The sequence below is a fragment of the Glycine soja genome, chromosome 10, assembly GCF_004193775.1.
Source record: "Glycine soja cultivar W05 chromosome 10, ASM419377v2, whole genome shotgun sequence".
NCBI lineage: Eukaryota > Viridiplantae > Streptophyta > Magnoliopsida > Fabales > Fabaceae > Glycine > Glycine soja.
The window spans coordinates 50,477,007-50,492,196 of NC_041011.1; the positions used below are offsets into that span (position 1 = coordinate 50,477,007).

At 35.1% G+C, this 15,190-nt stretch overlaps 2 protein-coding genes across 5 annotated transcripts; both read right to left on the bottom strand.

Moving 5' to 3' along the window:
- Positions 1–255: 255 nt before the first annotated feature.
- LOC114369755 (beta-glucuronosyltransferase GlcAT14A-like) lies at positions 256–5,483 on the bottom strand. The gene is made up of 4 exons (XM_028327006.1): positions 4,464–5,483; positions 1,443–1,518; positions 1,232–1,347; positions 256–1,136 (listed from the first exon to the last, which is right to left on the bottom strand). Exons 1-4 carry the CDS (start codon positions 4,945–4,947, stop codon positions 622–624), a joined length of 1,191 nt encoding a protein of 396 aa, XP_028182807.1. The 5' UTR covers positions 4,948–5,483; the 3' UTR covers positions 256–621.
- A 1,083-nt stretch (positions 5,484–6,566) lies between these two features.
- Positions 6,567–9,518, bottom strand: LOC114369756 (ell-associated factor Eaf-like). 4 transcript variants are annotated; one of them, XM_028327008.1, is made up of 6 exons: positions 9,311–9,518; positions 9,178–9,214; positions 8,700–8,849; positions 8,126–8,493; positions 7,641–7,683; positions 6,567–7,262 (listed from the first exon to the last, which is right to left on the bottom strand). In XM_028327008.1, the coding sequence occupies exons 3-6, from the start codon at positions 8,815–8,817 to the stop codon at positions 6,835–6,837; spliced, it is 957 nt and encodes a 318-aa protein (XP_028182809.1). In that variant the 5' UTR covers positions 8,818–8,849; positions 9,178–9,214; positions 9,311–9,518; the 3' UTR covers positions 6,567–6,834. The 4 variants fall into 4 exon arrangements, with proteins under 4 accessions (XP_028182809.1, XP_028182810.1, XP_028182808.1 ...); XM_028327009.1 differs by lacking the exon at positions 9,178–9,214 and having other exon boundaries at positions 8,700–8,862; XM_028327007.1 differs by lacking the exon at positions 9,178–9,214 and having other exon boundaries at positions 9,311–9,517.
- Positions 9,519–15,190: the final 5,672 nt, after the last annotated feature.

The window sequence follows — 15,190 nt, forward strand, 5'->3', positions numbered from 1 at the left end:
AATTATTTTAAATATTTATGAAATTAAAAAAAAGGTTAGAAAATATAATAATTTTAAATGTATTTAGATGGATTAAAAATACAATTAACATTTTCAAAATAAGTATGTGTCGTTTATTAAATTGGATTTAATGAGTCATTTTGTCTGTACTTTTATAAAAAAATTCTCTTCTAGTCTTTGCACATATCTTAAATTTTTTTTAATATCTTTAATCTTCTGTCCCTGCACGTATCATTTTAGTTCCTACACATATAATTTACATAATCAAGACAAAGAAATGTTAATGTCATATCGTGTCACGGAGGGAATGACAAATGACAATCATATCTAAAAAGAATGAACTTTCTGCTCTGATCGTCCAGAATCCCTATGGTAATGAGGAGACATACAGATTACAGAACATACAACATGATGAAAAAAAAGCTTAAGTATATATCCCCCTTCCCCACTACAACTCTGATGTGTGGCTATCAACACTCAAACACTACTATGACTCCAAGATTGATATTACATTTTGGTGACCAAAGAATGTGATTTCAGCAAAAGGCAACTTCTACTGGTCAATGAATCGTGGTGCTTAGACTGCACAGCTTCCTAAAATGCTTCTATTCTCGTGTCTATTCATTTGCACTGATTGGTCTGTGAGTTCCAGTCATCAAGAAGGTTAGACACAGACCCTTCAAGCTTCTTAGCCCGAGGACCTGGTTTCACAGTATTGACATCACCCCATTGGGAGCATGGATCCACCCACCAGCTCCTCCGCCCAGTGCACCATGCCCCTGGAGTAACTCGATGGCGACCGCGTTGGAGGATCCTTTCATCAATCATGTCCAGCACAGGATTATTAAGTTGAAACTGTCTTGCAAAAGCAGCCCCACTTTCTGCCATCTGATTGTAAACAGAGGCGTTAAGGAAGTGAGGCTCCATCTTTGGAGGATTGTCCCAGATCATATATCGTAAGTCACCATTTACTGTTGTGTTCTTAAATTCTGGCGCATTGCAAACGACTGAGTGAAAGTAGCCTTCTTGAGATAACTTCACATTTGTAAAATACATCAGTAGGGTCCGAGGTAAATTGTCCCAACCAAAAATGCAGAACTCCAGAAAGGGCCGGCTCAAGATGAGCCATGGTGAACCTGCATGGCAAGAAAAAATTCAACATTTAGGGGGGGAATGGAAAAGTCCTAGACTTAGATTGTGTTGCACAGATGGCATAAGAGAAAAGATTTGCCTGTAAAGAGTTTGAACGCGTCAGGCGTTGGCCTCTTTTGTGTAGCTTGAAAAATTTGACTTTTCCTTGCTAAATATAATCCCGGGTCAACTACAATAGGCTGGAACCTATCGCTCCTGCAAGACCAAATGAAAACATAATAAATAAATGATATAGGACTAACTGAATAAGTGCCAAAAAGTAGCAGCTAGAATTAGCAGTAGTTTCATACTCTTTCCATCCAAGGTCACCAGTGTGATCAATGAAATTGAGGTCTCTCCTAACAGAAGAGAAAACATGGGACAAATCTGATAAAGATAACAGAGATGGATCAGTAAAAAGAGAAGTACGGAAAGAAGGCAAACATCAAGCTGGGATGAGAATATGAACAAAAAACTGAGAACCTATTGAGCTTAAAACAAGCAGAATTCAGTGAATAATATTTAGACTAATGAGTATTTCTTCACTTCAAAAATAATAAAATAATGAATATAAATGTTCTTTTACTGCAACTAAAATAATACTACGTAGCAAAACCAATAAAGTTGTCCAGCTCTACTGGTATCCGAGGAATCACACAACTAGGGTCTAGGAGAACCGATAAAGAATAGAATGTTGCCACTTGCCAATCTACAGGCTAATGATAATTTATAGTCAAACTCAAGATTTTTGGATCAGCCAGCTCCATTGGCTCTACAGGGTTCTGAGGGTTCACTTGCAAAACATGAAATGCCTTAGGAGATTCTAGTAAAAACAATGTTGCTGTGGTTGAATGCCTCACTAGTGATCTCACATATTGGGTCATCAAAAGCCCATCTCTGTGGTAACCAACATAGAAACCTGTTTTTTCAGCATACCACTTATATTATGAAATCAATTTTTACAGTCACTTTCTTTGTTCTTTCTTTACTGCTTGCCTTGGACAAGTGCCATAAGTGATGATATCTCTGACTCCTTCCATGTAGCCCTCAAATGATTAAGCGTTTTCAAGATGGACCAACATCTCAAGATTTTCATCTACAAGTAGCAGCATCCAGTAGTAGGTTTATATCAGTGTGCAATGCATGCATTTCCCCCCCTCTTTTTTCACCAGAATCATAATGAAAGTTTTAACTATAAAAAAATTATCTTTTCTTATAAATATGCAGTAAGCACCTACAAGTCAATATCTACATGTCATTTTTGTTGCTTCTGGTTATGCTTACTTCCTGTAGCAGGTGTATACCAGAGTGAAACATACCAAATTGTCCTTGTTTAATCCAAAAGCATAATGGAAGTGCAGAAACTAATATCTAAACAGCTGTCCATTCCCCTTAAAACATTTTAGTATCTACAAGCTATTTTTTCCATTTCTGACAACTTTTTTGCTAAAAATAATTTGACATTTGAGCATGCCAAATCACATATTCTGTGCACATATCAGTCAGACTATCTGTTAATTCATCGTCAGAAATTTCATTCCACCTTGAGACTCCCCTTTTTAAGGATGCTTAAAAAACCCCCTCAAACTAGAAGCCCATGCTCCAGTCTTATAATATCTGTATAACAAGATCAGTATTTCAACTTATCAATTCATGAGTAAATAACAATAATCACATGTAATCCCATGCAATCCGAATAATTGACTTGGTCCCTTATCAGATTTTGCAATATTAAGCACTGAAGATATTCAACCATCTAACCGATAAAATACAATCCCCAGCTTAGAACCAATCTCTTCCATTTGGAAATTATGCAATGCCAAAGCAGTTGTCAAAAATTCTCAAGCAATATTTTGGCAGAAGTGTGAAATGCATTCACAAACAGGTTGAACTCAACAAGGTAAACAAATAAAGTGACTTCAAATTCATAAGATGACCTAAACTCATTCACTAGCAAACTGAACCAGATTTTTGGTGGAGTTTCTTCAGAATTGACTACTGAGAGATGAGTTTGAAGAATCTCTACCTCAATTTGTTATTTGGTTAAGATAAGAAGTTAAGAACAATAGCTTCTGTCTTTCGGCTGTAATCACCAAAGGCACAGCCATGCAAGTGCCCCCTGACCTGTCCCCCATAAATACCCTTCCACCATCTCTACCTCCTCACTCCTCTCTCGGCAGAAGTGATCCTGAATACCCTTTTTCCCTTTGGCAGCCCCTCTCAATTTCTGTCTTGGCTTCTCCTCCTGGCTTTTAACACACATTCCTTATGCATGAAAAAACTAATCAGTTGGAAAACCTGTCTATTCAACTTAGTGTCCTCCACATTCAATACTATAGCCTAAATCGTGGTCCACTCTAAGTAGAATTTAAATTTATTCAGAAAATCAAAATTAGAATTCAAAGTAACACATGGATGGAATTAGTTAACCTGTAGCGATCAATTCAATGTGAAGACATTTCAGTATTGTTTTAAAAGTATAAACCTTAAAGTTCAGTATTTCAACCATAAAATATCAATGCAAAAAGAAATCTCAAAATAAGAACTTACAGAAAGTATCATTTATTCACATAAAAGCAATATTACATGGACCTCGATGCAAAAGTAGTTTTAGAACTAATCAAACAGAACTCATGAAATTCCAAAACAAGTAAAATTAAGATTTAAGACACCTAGAGAAATTTTAAAAAGAAAAACATATATGGATATTTATACTGACATACATAAATTCACCTGATCATATTAAAGATTTAATGATAAGACACCATTTTCAAATAATCTGGGATAAGCAAAAATTAATTCTAAATACTGCATCAAGTTTCCAATTAATATCGCATCTCAAATTTCCTAAGGGTATGTTTGGGAAAAGGAAGGCACAGCAAATTTTCATTTTTAATAAATATTTTCTAATTTGATAAATTTTAAAATGAAACAAACAAAAAGATAGTTTAGCGTAAACTTAATGTCTTAATTCCAAACTAAACTATTTGCTCTCCCTTTCCTTTCCCTCCAAAACTCCACCCCAAGCATACACTAAAAACAAGAGAGCTAAAAGAACAAAAAGTGAATTTTTGGACCACTCAAATTGCAGAAACTTTTCCAACAAGTACCAACCACTACTATTTAATAATGGACCACTCAAAATCAAATTCATAATACTGAATTACCAACTATCAAGTCCATTGATTTTATTCTTTTTAGAGGGTAATTTGATTTGAATATGAATCCTACAACTTCCAATTTCCAACTAATACAACACCAATCTAGGCATTGACTCATCCAAAACCATGCACAAATCCAAGAACCAAACAGAAAAGACCAAATAGGCATACCATCCTGAGTGATGAGAGGATAATCCCGTGCACTCAAGGTAATGAACCAATTCCACCCACTATCCAATTTGAGCATAATGGCGGCAGCCCGAAGAATAATGGCAACATTGGAAGATCCCAAGTAGGTGACATAATCAGCCTTGCCAACCACATCAACGTTCCCGAAAGCGCGAATGACCGGCACCGCCCTCACGGCAGCAGCCAGGGCCTGCCTCTCCTCATCCCTGGCATCCCTCCCAAGATGGAGGAGGTACCTATTCCTAGGATGGTAAACTGCCAGCAACAACCGCAAGATCCGGTCCTTGTCCTGGTTTCCACCAGAGATAAAGTATGCAAAAGCTGGAGGGTAGTGAGAACCATGCTGAACAAGGGAAGGGAAAACCTTTGGGGTGCTAAAGGCAGAGAAAGAGGACATCAAAAGAAGCATGAGAGATAGGAATGCTGCACTCAATAGAGTGAAAAGCCATTTCCTCTCAGCTCCCATAGCCACTACAGTCCTCTCTAATTTGGTGTTGGGGCATATGATACAATATGAGTGTGGCTTGTTTAAGAGAAAGAAACAATCTTGATAACTGGGTCTGGCTAAAGTCTGGGTTTTGAGACTCTTCTCGGTAATGGGTCGTTGAAGATCTTGGCTTTTCCTGGTTTGGTGATGATGGGCATGGAAGCTAGTATTAAACTAACTACCTTAAGATGCATATAAAATAAAAGTAAATGGTGATGATGATGGAAAGATGCAAAACCCGGATCAGAAAGTTCCAAAATCTTTCCCCAGTTTTGCTGGTTCTCTCGTTAATTCAAATCCCAAAGTTGTGAAGAAGTTCAGTGGGATTGAAGAGAGATAGAGAGAGAGGGCTAGGGTTTCTTGCAATTTAGAATGGTTGCTTTGTTAGGTGCTAAGGAAGAAAATGGAGATCACGGATTTCTTCTTCTCTTTCTCTTTTCTCTCTTCTCTCTATTGAATGATGATGTTGAGATTCAGGTTTATTTTTAAATTTCAAGCAACCCAACAAATTGAGCAAATTATTGCATAAATGAATAAATAAAGACAAAATTTGGACACGGTCTACAATATATAAATTTTCGGTAAAAATGTGAACAAGTATGATACTGTGATTCGATTAAAACTTTACTTGAGGGGAAATTGTTGACTGTTATTCCACACGCCGCGTAAGCGCGTGTTTCAGTTTTTTTATCATCACTGCTCTCGTCATTAAGATTGGGATGAAAGTGTTTTACACGCGCCCTTCTAGAACGTGGGATGACATTAGTTTCTTCAACTTTTTTGTTTTCCAAGTTGATAAAAACATTTGTATGGGAAAAAATTGAATAAATAAAGGCTGCTCCTTATAAAACAGTTTTTTCTTCCTGAATCAATAATGGTAAAATAAGTTTAGAAAACATTTAAATATGATTTTTTTTTTTAAAAAAAAGGCAGTTGATGCATTTGAAATTTCATGACACATCAGGTGACGGCAGAAACGCAAAAGTTTGAGATGGTGTTTGGAAATTGCAAAGAGGGAACGTAACGTAGCATTGATAAATAATATGCTTCAGAAATCAAACAACAGAGGCGTGTTGGAAAACGACTCTGATCTAGTTTTATGAAAAAATAAACAATTGGGAGTTTAAAATTTGGGTTAATATTCCTTCAAAAAGAAAATTTGGGCCAATGTGCAAATGTTGATAAACTGGTGAGGTGAACGCTGATGGCTATGTGACAAAAATTAAAAAAATAAATCTCTATGCTTCTGTTTTGTGTGTGATCCTAATTGTTAGGGTGAGCATTTGGAATTTGACAAAATGAATTTTTTAAAAAAATTATTTTTGATTAAAATTATTTATGTACATTTGATTGAACATATTGATTTTGAATGAAATTCATACAATTCAAATGAGAATAAAGTTTGAATACAATGTCGTAAAACCAAATACATAAAAATTTATTTAAAATCACTGATATTTTAACATGATTCTAAAGGATTCAAATTAGAAGTTTACATACTATCATCAACCTCTAATGCAAAACTTTATTGGATAAATTATTAAGACAATTTTAATTTTGTAGGACATCTAAATTTTGTCCACTTAACAATAACAATATTAAAGAATTCAAATCCATTTCGTCTCCTAAAGATGAACCTCCAGCTAGCAAGTTTTTCACCCATGGAAAGTTGCCAAGTTAGGCTAGTTAAAAATTGCTTCACATGCTTTAATGAAAACGCAAAACTATTTAAAGCCGATTAATATACACATAAAATATAGCACATTATTTATAACCCTCAGCACACTGAGGATGGCTTATAAATTTCTTCTAAGCCAGGCTTGACCAATGAGAAAAGGAAAAGAAAGAAACCACAGTTGTATAACTTCAGATTGAGTGAACCGAGTCTTCATCACTGCCTTCACTATCACTGTTGCTGCTACTCCCACTACCACTTCCACTTCCACTTTCACTACTGCTACTACCACTACTACTGCTAGATGTAGATGTCTGCTCATCCCTCCCGTCTGCATTCACCTGGTCTCCGAGAGCTTCTGCAGCATTGGGTCCTTTGTCCACCTCATCACCACTATCATCCACATCAGCAATCTCATCATCAGTGTGTGGAACATTCATGTCAAATCCAACATTATCTTTTTCTTCAACATTATGGTCATCCTCAGGTGTTTCGCTGCCAAAAAGGTCATGAATATCTATATCTTGATGTTCCTCGACTTCATTTTTAGCATCTGGTGAGGTATTAATGGGCAGTTCATTTAGATGATCAAATGACATCTTAGAACCAGATTTGATTCCTGCCATATGACAAGTAGTCAAGTACAACATTAAATTAATCTCAGTTCATAAATAAATAGAAAAGTCACTGCAAACTATTTCATGAATTGTGAATGCACCACATCTGGAATCAACAGAGCACACATCCAACTAAAAAGTCTTTGGTCAGTGTGTAAGACAATGGAAATTTGTAATAAGAAGCAAAGAAAACACAAAAATCTTCAAGTTGGAATGCAGATTGAAGTATATTAAGTTATCAACAGATTATACTCAACTGCGTCACATCATAATGATGAAAATGAAAAACTTGGGGCCTGTTTACTTCAAGAAAACCTTTAAAACCTCAGCACAGTCCAAACATGCAATTACATAAACCCTTCAAACTATATGATGCATACCAGTATTCTCGGGTTCACCAATATCAATGCGTTCCACTTCAACCTGTGCAGAATCAACATAAATATCATTAAGGGTATTTGAGTAAAAAAGAGATAAGAAAAAGTACAAGTAACAAACTATTTGCTTTCGTTCCATTACCAAAAGCAATGAATGATTCAGACCAAAAAAAAAAGAAAATATGGTCAACAACTTGGGAAAGAGATTTGCAGAGCATTTATGCTTCATTTAGAAAACCATAACGCCAACTGCCATAGTATCTCCATGATAATAAACAATGATGTTTATAATACCCCTCCTGCCCTCTCCAATCAAGCCCTCGCCCCCCCCCCCCCCCAAACCTCTTAGCTTTGTATCATTATGATATCAAGAGGATATGCATTATGATATTCATGATGGAACATTTCCATCTGCATATATTTTTAAGATGCAATGGACTTAACCATTACACAAACAACTATGCTAGAAATAGTAAGTGAGCACTTACTGGCACAGCCAGAAATGAGCTCCTGCCAAGAGGTGCAGGTTTTACAGACTTCCCAACAGGGGATGATCGAGGATCTAAAGCGGGTCCAGATGGAGCAGCCACAACTGTAGATGCAGCACCTGCAGATTCACCTGGCATTCGTAGATGCCGCAGTTGCTTTACTGCCCTATGAAGCCGCTCCAATCGAAGTGTCTCACCATCAAAGAACAATACAGCATCATTTTCCTTATATTCCTCACTATTCCCCTCAAATGTCACCTTGGGCTTTCCTATTTGGTTGTTCTGAAATTCCACAGAAACCCTGTTCTCTTTGGTCTTGCGTAGCAACCCTGGCTTAGTCTTATCAACTGAAGCTGGCTTAAATTCATCTGTACAGATTTCAAGAATTCAAAAATTAAAATTCAACAAAAATAAGGAAAAAGAATAAAAAAACATCAAAAGCATAAAAATATAATCATTGCAGAATCAAGTATGAACATTCGGTGTCTGATTGCTACAAACTAAGAGGAAAACAAATACTGACCCACCAGAAAAAGAAAAATATTACAAATGGCTTTTGTATTTGGTAACTTACATCGTAGAGTGCAGTATTTGTTAGAGGATTCATCTTTGAAGGAAGGTCCAAGGGTGAGATTGTACCACCGATCAGGCTCAGGAGCAGTCTTGGGCTCTTCTTGAGATTTGTTAGCCATGGTGGAAGAAAAGTTAACAAACCTGAGACAGCCTGTTTGGAACAACTTTTTTTTTTTATTGAATCCATTCAAAAAGACACATTTAAGCAAATAAACAAGACTTCTAATATTGGCAACATAAAAAGAGCATAGAAATCAATTTCCATTACATTTTTATTTATCGGCTTAGATCAACAAATCAATAGAACATACAGAAAAGGTTGTCAAACTAAACTCAAGTGTTTATGTAAAATTGTAGAGGCACCATAAAGTCGACTAGTAACTGCCAATTCCCAAAATTTTAAATGCTGAAATTAAAACTCCCAGTATTTCAGCATTTCTCAGACATGAAAATATACTTCAAGTCAAGACAAATAACACCTTATACGGTAGAGAGGGACGAAAATCAGGTTTGTATCTGCTTGAACAGGGAGAGACCAAACAGAGAGAAATCAGGCAACCATGAGAACGGAAGACAGACAACGAGAATTGAGATGAGAGACAGAGAACAAACCTTTAATGGATGATGATCCGAAGAGAAGATGGTCAAATCAAAGGAATGGAGATGGAATCACGAGAAAGATTGAAGGCTGATGCAATGTTTAGGTGTCGTGAACCAGATGGAAATTGCGCGAGAGAAGAGAACTAAAGGTGACCTAATGTCTTCTGTCTAAACGCACCTCAAATCAAAATGACCCCAAACATGTGTCGTCTTGGGTGACCACGGAAAAATAAAAAATAAAGGCCGTCGTCAAAATGGATTCCGGCTCATGGACCAGTCCGGCCCACTACGGATTAGAGGTGGATTGGACACAATTTTTTTTTAAATCGATACCTGACCATTTTTCAACCCGGCCCATTTAATCCGTGGATTAGGCGGGTTCAATCCGTGGGTTGATGGGCCAATCCGTCAATCCAACAAATTTAAATAATATATTATTTTATTTTATTATTATTATAAATTTATAATTGTTAAGCAATTAAATTTTTATTTTATTATTATTATTATTATTAATTAAGCAGTTATTATCTTCAAACAAATTTAAGACTATTAAAAATTTTCATGATTTGCTTCTTATGTGTATAAATTAAAAAGAAAATAGTAAATATAAATTTATAATTATTTAAATTTAAATTCATTAAACTTTTACATTATAAAATATTTATAAAATAATTTTTTTATTATTTTATAATTTATTATAAATAATTCATTATTAATGAAATTTGTAAGTATTATGAATATCTTTAAGAATTAAACATATTGATGATCAATCTTTTTATGTAGTTATCATCATAAAATAGAGTATATCAAATATTATGATTTATCAAAGTAACTTATCATATATTTTCTTATAACTTGTATTTTCATATTTATTAATATTTAAATAAGTAAAAAGAGTAAAATATAAAATAATTAACTTAACTTTGAAATTATCAAAGATATGAGTATAGTTTTATAGCATATAATTATAATAATTGTTCTTAAAATAATTATAACAATAATGTGAGTAAATTTCACATTTATATAATTTCTCACTCACGTAATCAATATGAAATAATGGGTAAAAATATAACAATAATTGTTCTTAAAATAATCATAACAATAATGTGCGTTGTTTTATTTATTTGACTTATTAATGATATTGTTTATTTTTTATTTTTGTAATGGTGATGTTGAGAAAAAAGAGAAAGTTATTCTGAATTTCATAAGTCCATGACTATAATGTTTAATTTCAATAGTTTAGAAGTTTATTTTTGATGACATTTAAATTTCAATTATCTTAATGTTGAATATTTATCTTGAAGATTTCGATCACTTTAACATTGAATGTTTGTATTTGATTTAGTTTGATTTTTGTATTGAATTTTATTTTAAGTTGTTTGGAATATTTTTTTTTTTTAAAAAAAAAAAGTGGGTCCTGTTTTGACAGCTCTATCATTATAGGCATTAGGCAAAAAGCAACCTTAAGGTGCTAGGACATTTTTAAGTTTTTAATGAGAGGCACCCAAAAGCACATGCCTTATGAAAGAAAGGAATTAACATCAGAAACATAAAGTAAAATATTTCACTATTTTGTATTGATTTTAGAAGATGCATGGTAAAATTAAAAGATTATGATAAATGAATACAACAACAACAACAACGCCTTATCCCACTAGGTGGGGTCGGCTACATGGATCAACTTCCGCCATAATGTTCTATCAAGTACCATACTTCTATCCAAACCATTAATTTCGAGATCCTTTTTGATAACCTCTCTTATAGTCTTTTTGGGTCTTCCTCTGCCTCGAATTGTTTGTCTTCTCTCCATCTGGTCTACTCTCCTCACTACAGAGTCTACCGGTCTTCTCTCTACATGCCCAAACCACCTAAGTCTATTTTCCACCATCTTCTCTACAATAGGCGCTACTCCAACCCTCTCTCTAATAGTTTCGTTTCTAATTTTATCCTGTCGAGTCTTACCACACATCCACCGCAACATCCTCATCTCCGCTACACCTACTTTATTCTCATGTTGGCTCTTGACCGCCCAACACTCTGTTCCGTACAAAATCGCCGGTCTTACCGCAGTCCGATAAAACTTTCCCTTTAGCTTGATCGGTACCTTTGCATCACATAACACCCCCGATGCTTTTCTCCATTTCATCCATCCTGCTTGAATGCGATGATTCACATCCCCTTCAATTTCCCCATCATCCTGTATTACAGACCCAAGATATTTAAACCGTGTGACTTGAGGGATAATATGGTCTCCTATTTTCACCTCTGAGTTAGAAACCCTCCTTCTTTTGTTGAACTTACATTCCATATACTCCGATTTGCTTCTGCTTAGGCGAAAGCCATGTGTTTCTAGAGCTCGTCTCCAAGTTTCCAACCTCTCATTCAACTTCTCCCTCGACTCTCCAAGGAGGACTATGTCATCTGCAAAAAGCATGCATCTCGGCGCTATCTCTTGGATTTGTTCCGTGAGGACATCCAGAATTAAGGTAAAAAGGTAGGGGCTAAGGGTTGACCCTTGATGTAAACCAATTGTGATGGGAAAATCGTCTGACTCTCCATCCTGTGTCCTAACACTAGTCGATACCCTATCATACATATCTTGGATAGCTCGAATATATGCAACCCTAACCTCTTTCTTCTTTAGAGCTTTCCACAAAATCTCTCTAGGCACTCTATCATACGCTTTCTCCAAGTCAATAAAAATCAAGTGCAAGTCTTGTTGGGCCATGCGATATTGCTCCATCACCCGCCGTAATAAATAAATCGCTTCCATGGTCGACCTTCCCGGCATGAAACCAAATTGATTCTCAGTAACTTGAGTCTCCTTTCTTAATCTCCGTTCGATCACTCTTTCCCATAATTTCATGGTATGACTCATGAGCTTGATTCCCCTATAATTTGCACAATTTTGTATATCCCCCTTGTTCTTATAGATTGGCACTAACGTGCTTCTCCTCCATTCCTCCGGCATGCGTTTTGACCTCATAATTTCGTTAAAGAGTTCGGTGAGCCACTCAAGACCTCTATCTCCAAGAGTTTTCCACACTTCAATAGGTATGTTGTCTGGCCCCACCGCCTTACCATTACTCATTCTTTTCAACGCTTCCTTTACTTCCTGTTTCTGAATCCGACGATAGTACTTATAGTTCCGGTCCTCTTCTCTTGTGTCTAGACTGCTAGAGTCATATCCATATCCATCATTAAATAAGTTGTGGAAATACGCCTTCCACCTTTCCTTGATATCTTTTTCATGCACTAAGACTTTGCCTTCTTCATCCTTAACACACTTTACTTGATCCAAATCTCTAGTCTTCCTCTCTCTACCCTTAGCAAGCCTATATATAGATCTTTCTCCGTCCCTGGTTCCTAGAGCTTGGTATAGTCCGTCAAAAGCTTGGGCTCTTGCCTCACTCACCGCCTTTTTGGTTTCATTTCTAGCTATCTTATACTTATCCCAAGTTTCAGAATTTCTACACCTAGACCACTCCTTGAAACACTCCTTTTTTACTCTAACTTTGCTCTGAACATTTTCATTCCACCACCACGATTCTTTACCCCTAGGTCCAAAACCTCTAGATTCACCCAACGTCTCTTTAGCCACTTTAATAATCTCTTGGGACATCTTGTTCCACATATCATTTGCACTTCCTTGTGATTGTCCACACCAACCCTCCCATATCTTTTGTTGGAAGATTCCTTGTTTCTCACCCTTCAAGTGCCACCATTTGATCCTTGGTGCTACCAGAGGACTTCTTCTCTTTGCCCTATTTCTAATTCTTACATCCATAACCAAAACTCTATGTTGGGTAGTCAAGCTCTCTCTCGGGATAACTTTACAGTTCAAGCAATACTTCCTATCAGACTTCCTGATAAGGAAGAAATCTATCTGAATAAAAAAAAGTATTAAATAAAAAATGAATAAAAAAAAGTAAAAAAAGAAACTCTTGTATTAAATAAAAAATGAGCAAAATCCAAAACACATAAAAAATCTCTGAAACATAATGGAAAAACAAAAGATATGGATATGTTTGGGAACAAATAAATGAATAGAAAACAAGTAAAAAAGACACAGGTGCGGGAAAAGAGAATCAGAATGGCATACTTACACTGAGATTAACACAAACAAAGAGATTAGGGAGGGAAAGAATGGTTGAGATTTGAAATGGGATGAATGAATTAGGGTTTGTGAAGAAGAATCAGGGGTTTTGTTTGCTTTGATTGGGAGAGGCTGAGATGGAATTAAGGTTAGGAGTGGTTTGGTTCATTTGGTTTTCAGTAGATTGGGTGTTTAGCTATTCAACAGATAAACCAGGAGAGTAAGGTTTTTCAACATTTTCTTCCCTCCAATTCTGAAGATACAGGATGGAACGATTCTTTTTTTCACTTCCATTACAATATCCGCCCCACAATGCAACAACAACTTTATTTCATCTCCATTCCACTCTTTTTAAATATCCGAATATTTCTCAAACATTCGGACTATTTTTCCTCGGCATCATCAAGACAATCTTATCAATAAAAACAAATAAACCTTCGCGATAACTACGTCATCAGAACAACAAACTTCATTCGATAATCAAGATTATCACATCACTCAACTTACAACTTTACTTTCAATTCAATAATTGTTAAAAATATGGATTGTAAGACATAAATCACGGAGCAATAATATTAGTAGTAGAGCCAAAAGCACGTAACAGTGCTAGAATTGGGAAATGGTATTACAGTACCGAATCGGCAATTTTCCCCTTATGGTTTAGACTTCAGACCGTTCAGTCATTGGTGTTTGTTTTCCTTTTCTCCGGAAACAGGAGCGGGGAAAGCTTGGGAAATCAACCATTGTTATACTATCAACTTATATTATTTTTAACTTAAAAATGCTTAACAAGAATAGTGAATACGCATAAGGTATAATTAATTAATCTTTTTATGATTGATTTAAAAATTCAAATACTTATAAAGTTTTTGACCAATATAGATTTTATTTTTAGATTTTTAAGAGATATTCTTTAGAATAAATATTTTTTTCTAAAATAATCCAACCCAAACAAATTTAGATTTAAAGATTTTATTATTTGTTTACTCAATTATCGTACTAGAGTGCACCAGTTGACGTTATCATTAACTGCATTCATTTTGGAAAAATATTTACTTATTTTTATTATTTTTCTTAAATATTTTTTTGAAAAAAAAGATGACTATTTATTCAAAATAACCTTTTTCGCATCCTGTCTCTTATGTTTTATTTTATTCGGAGACAATTATTCATCTATTTCCTATTCATCCATCATTCTCGGAAAAACAAGACAATAATAGACTTTTTAACAAAAATGTAAATCATAATGTATTGGAAGAAACAAATTGATATTGGATATATTTTCAGACCTCTAAAATTTCACTCAGCTTCCCCTCTGTCCATCAAAAACCTGAAGCCATTAATAATGAATTATCAACAAACCTACCAAAATAATGAATACACTCAATTGACTTCTACACTAAGAACACAAAACTCCGGTGGAAAAAATAGCTTAAGGAGATTTTAACATGCTCAAGACTAAAAACCTTTATCCAGATTACCATAAAGCTAATCCTAAATTTATAAAATTTACTTAGTTTAAGCCTATGTTCATTAGTTCTGCAAGTTTGGGGAGCCAGCACATCTTCATACTTTTCGTGACAGATAACAGCCAGCAACTCAAAGAAGAAATGCCCAACAAATGAAATAAATTGAAATGTTCACCAACAACGCAAGGAAACTAGTAAATTCAAGAGAAATCCGTCTTTAAAACATATTTGTTGTTATTTCGGTTGCAAAATAGTAACCACAACACGTTGTCGCAATAGTGATCAGAATGTCAAAGCAACAAAATACAAGTAATAAAGTAGTAAGTA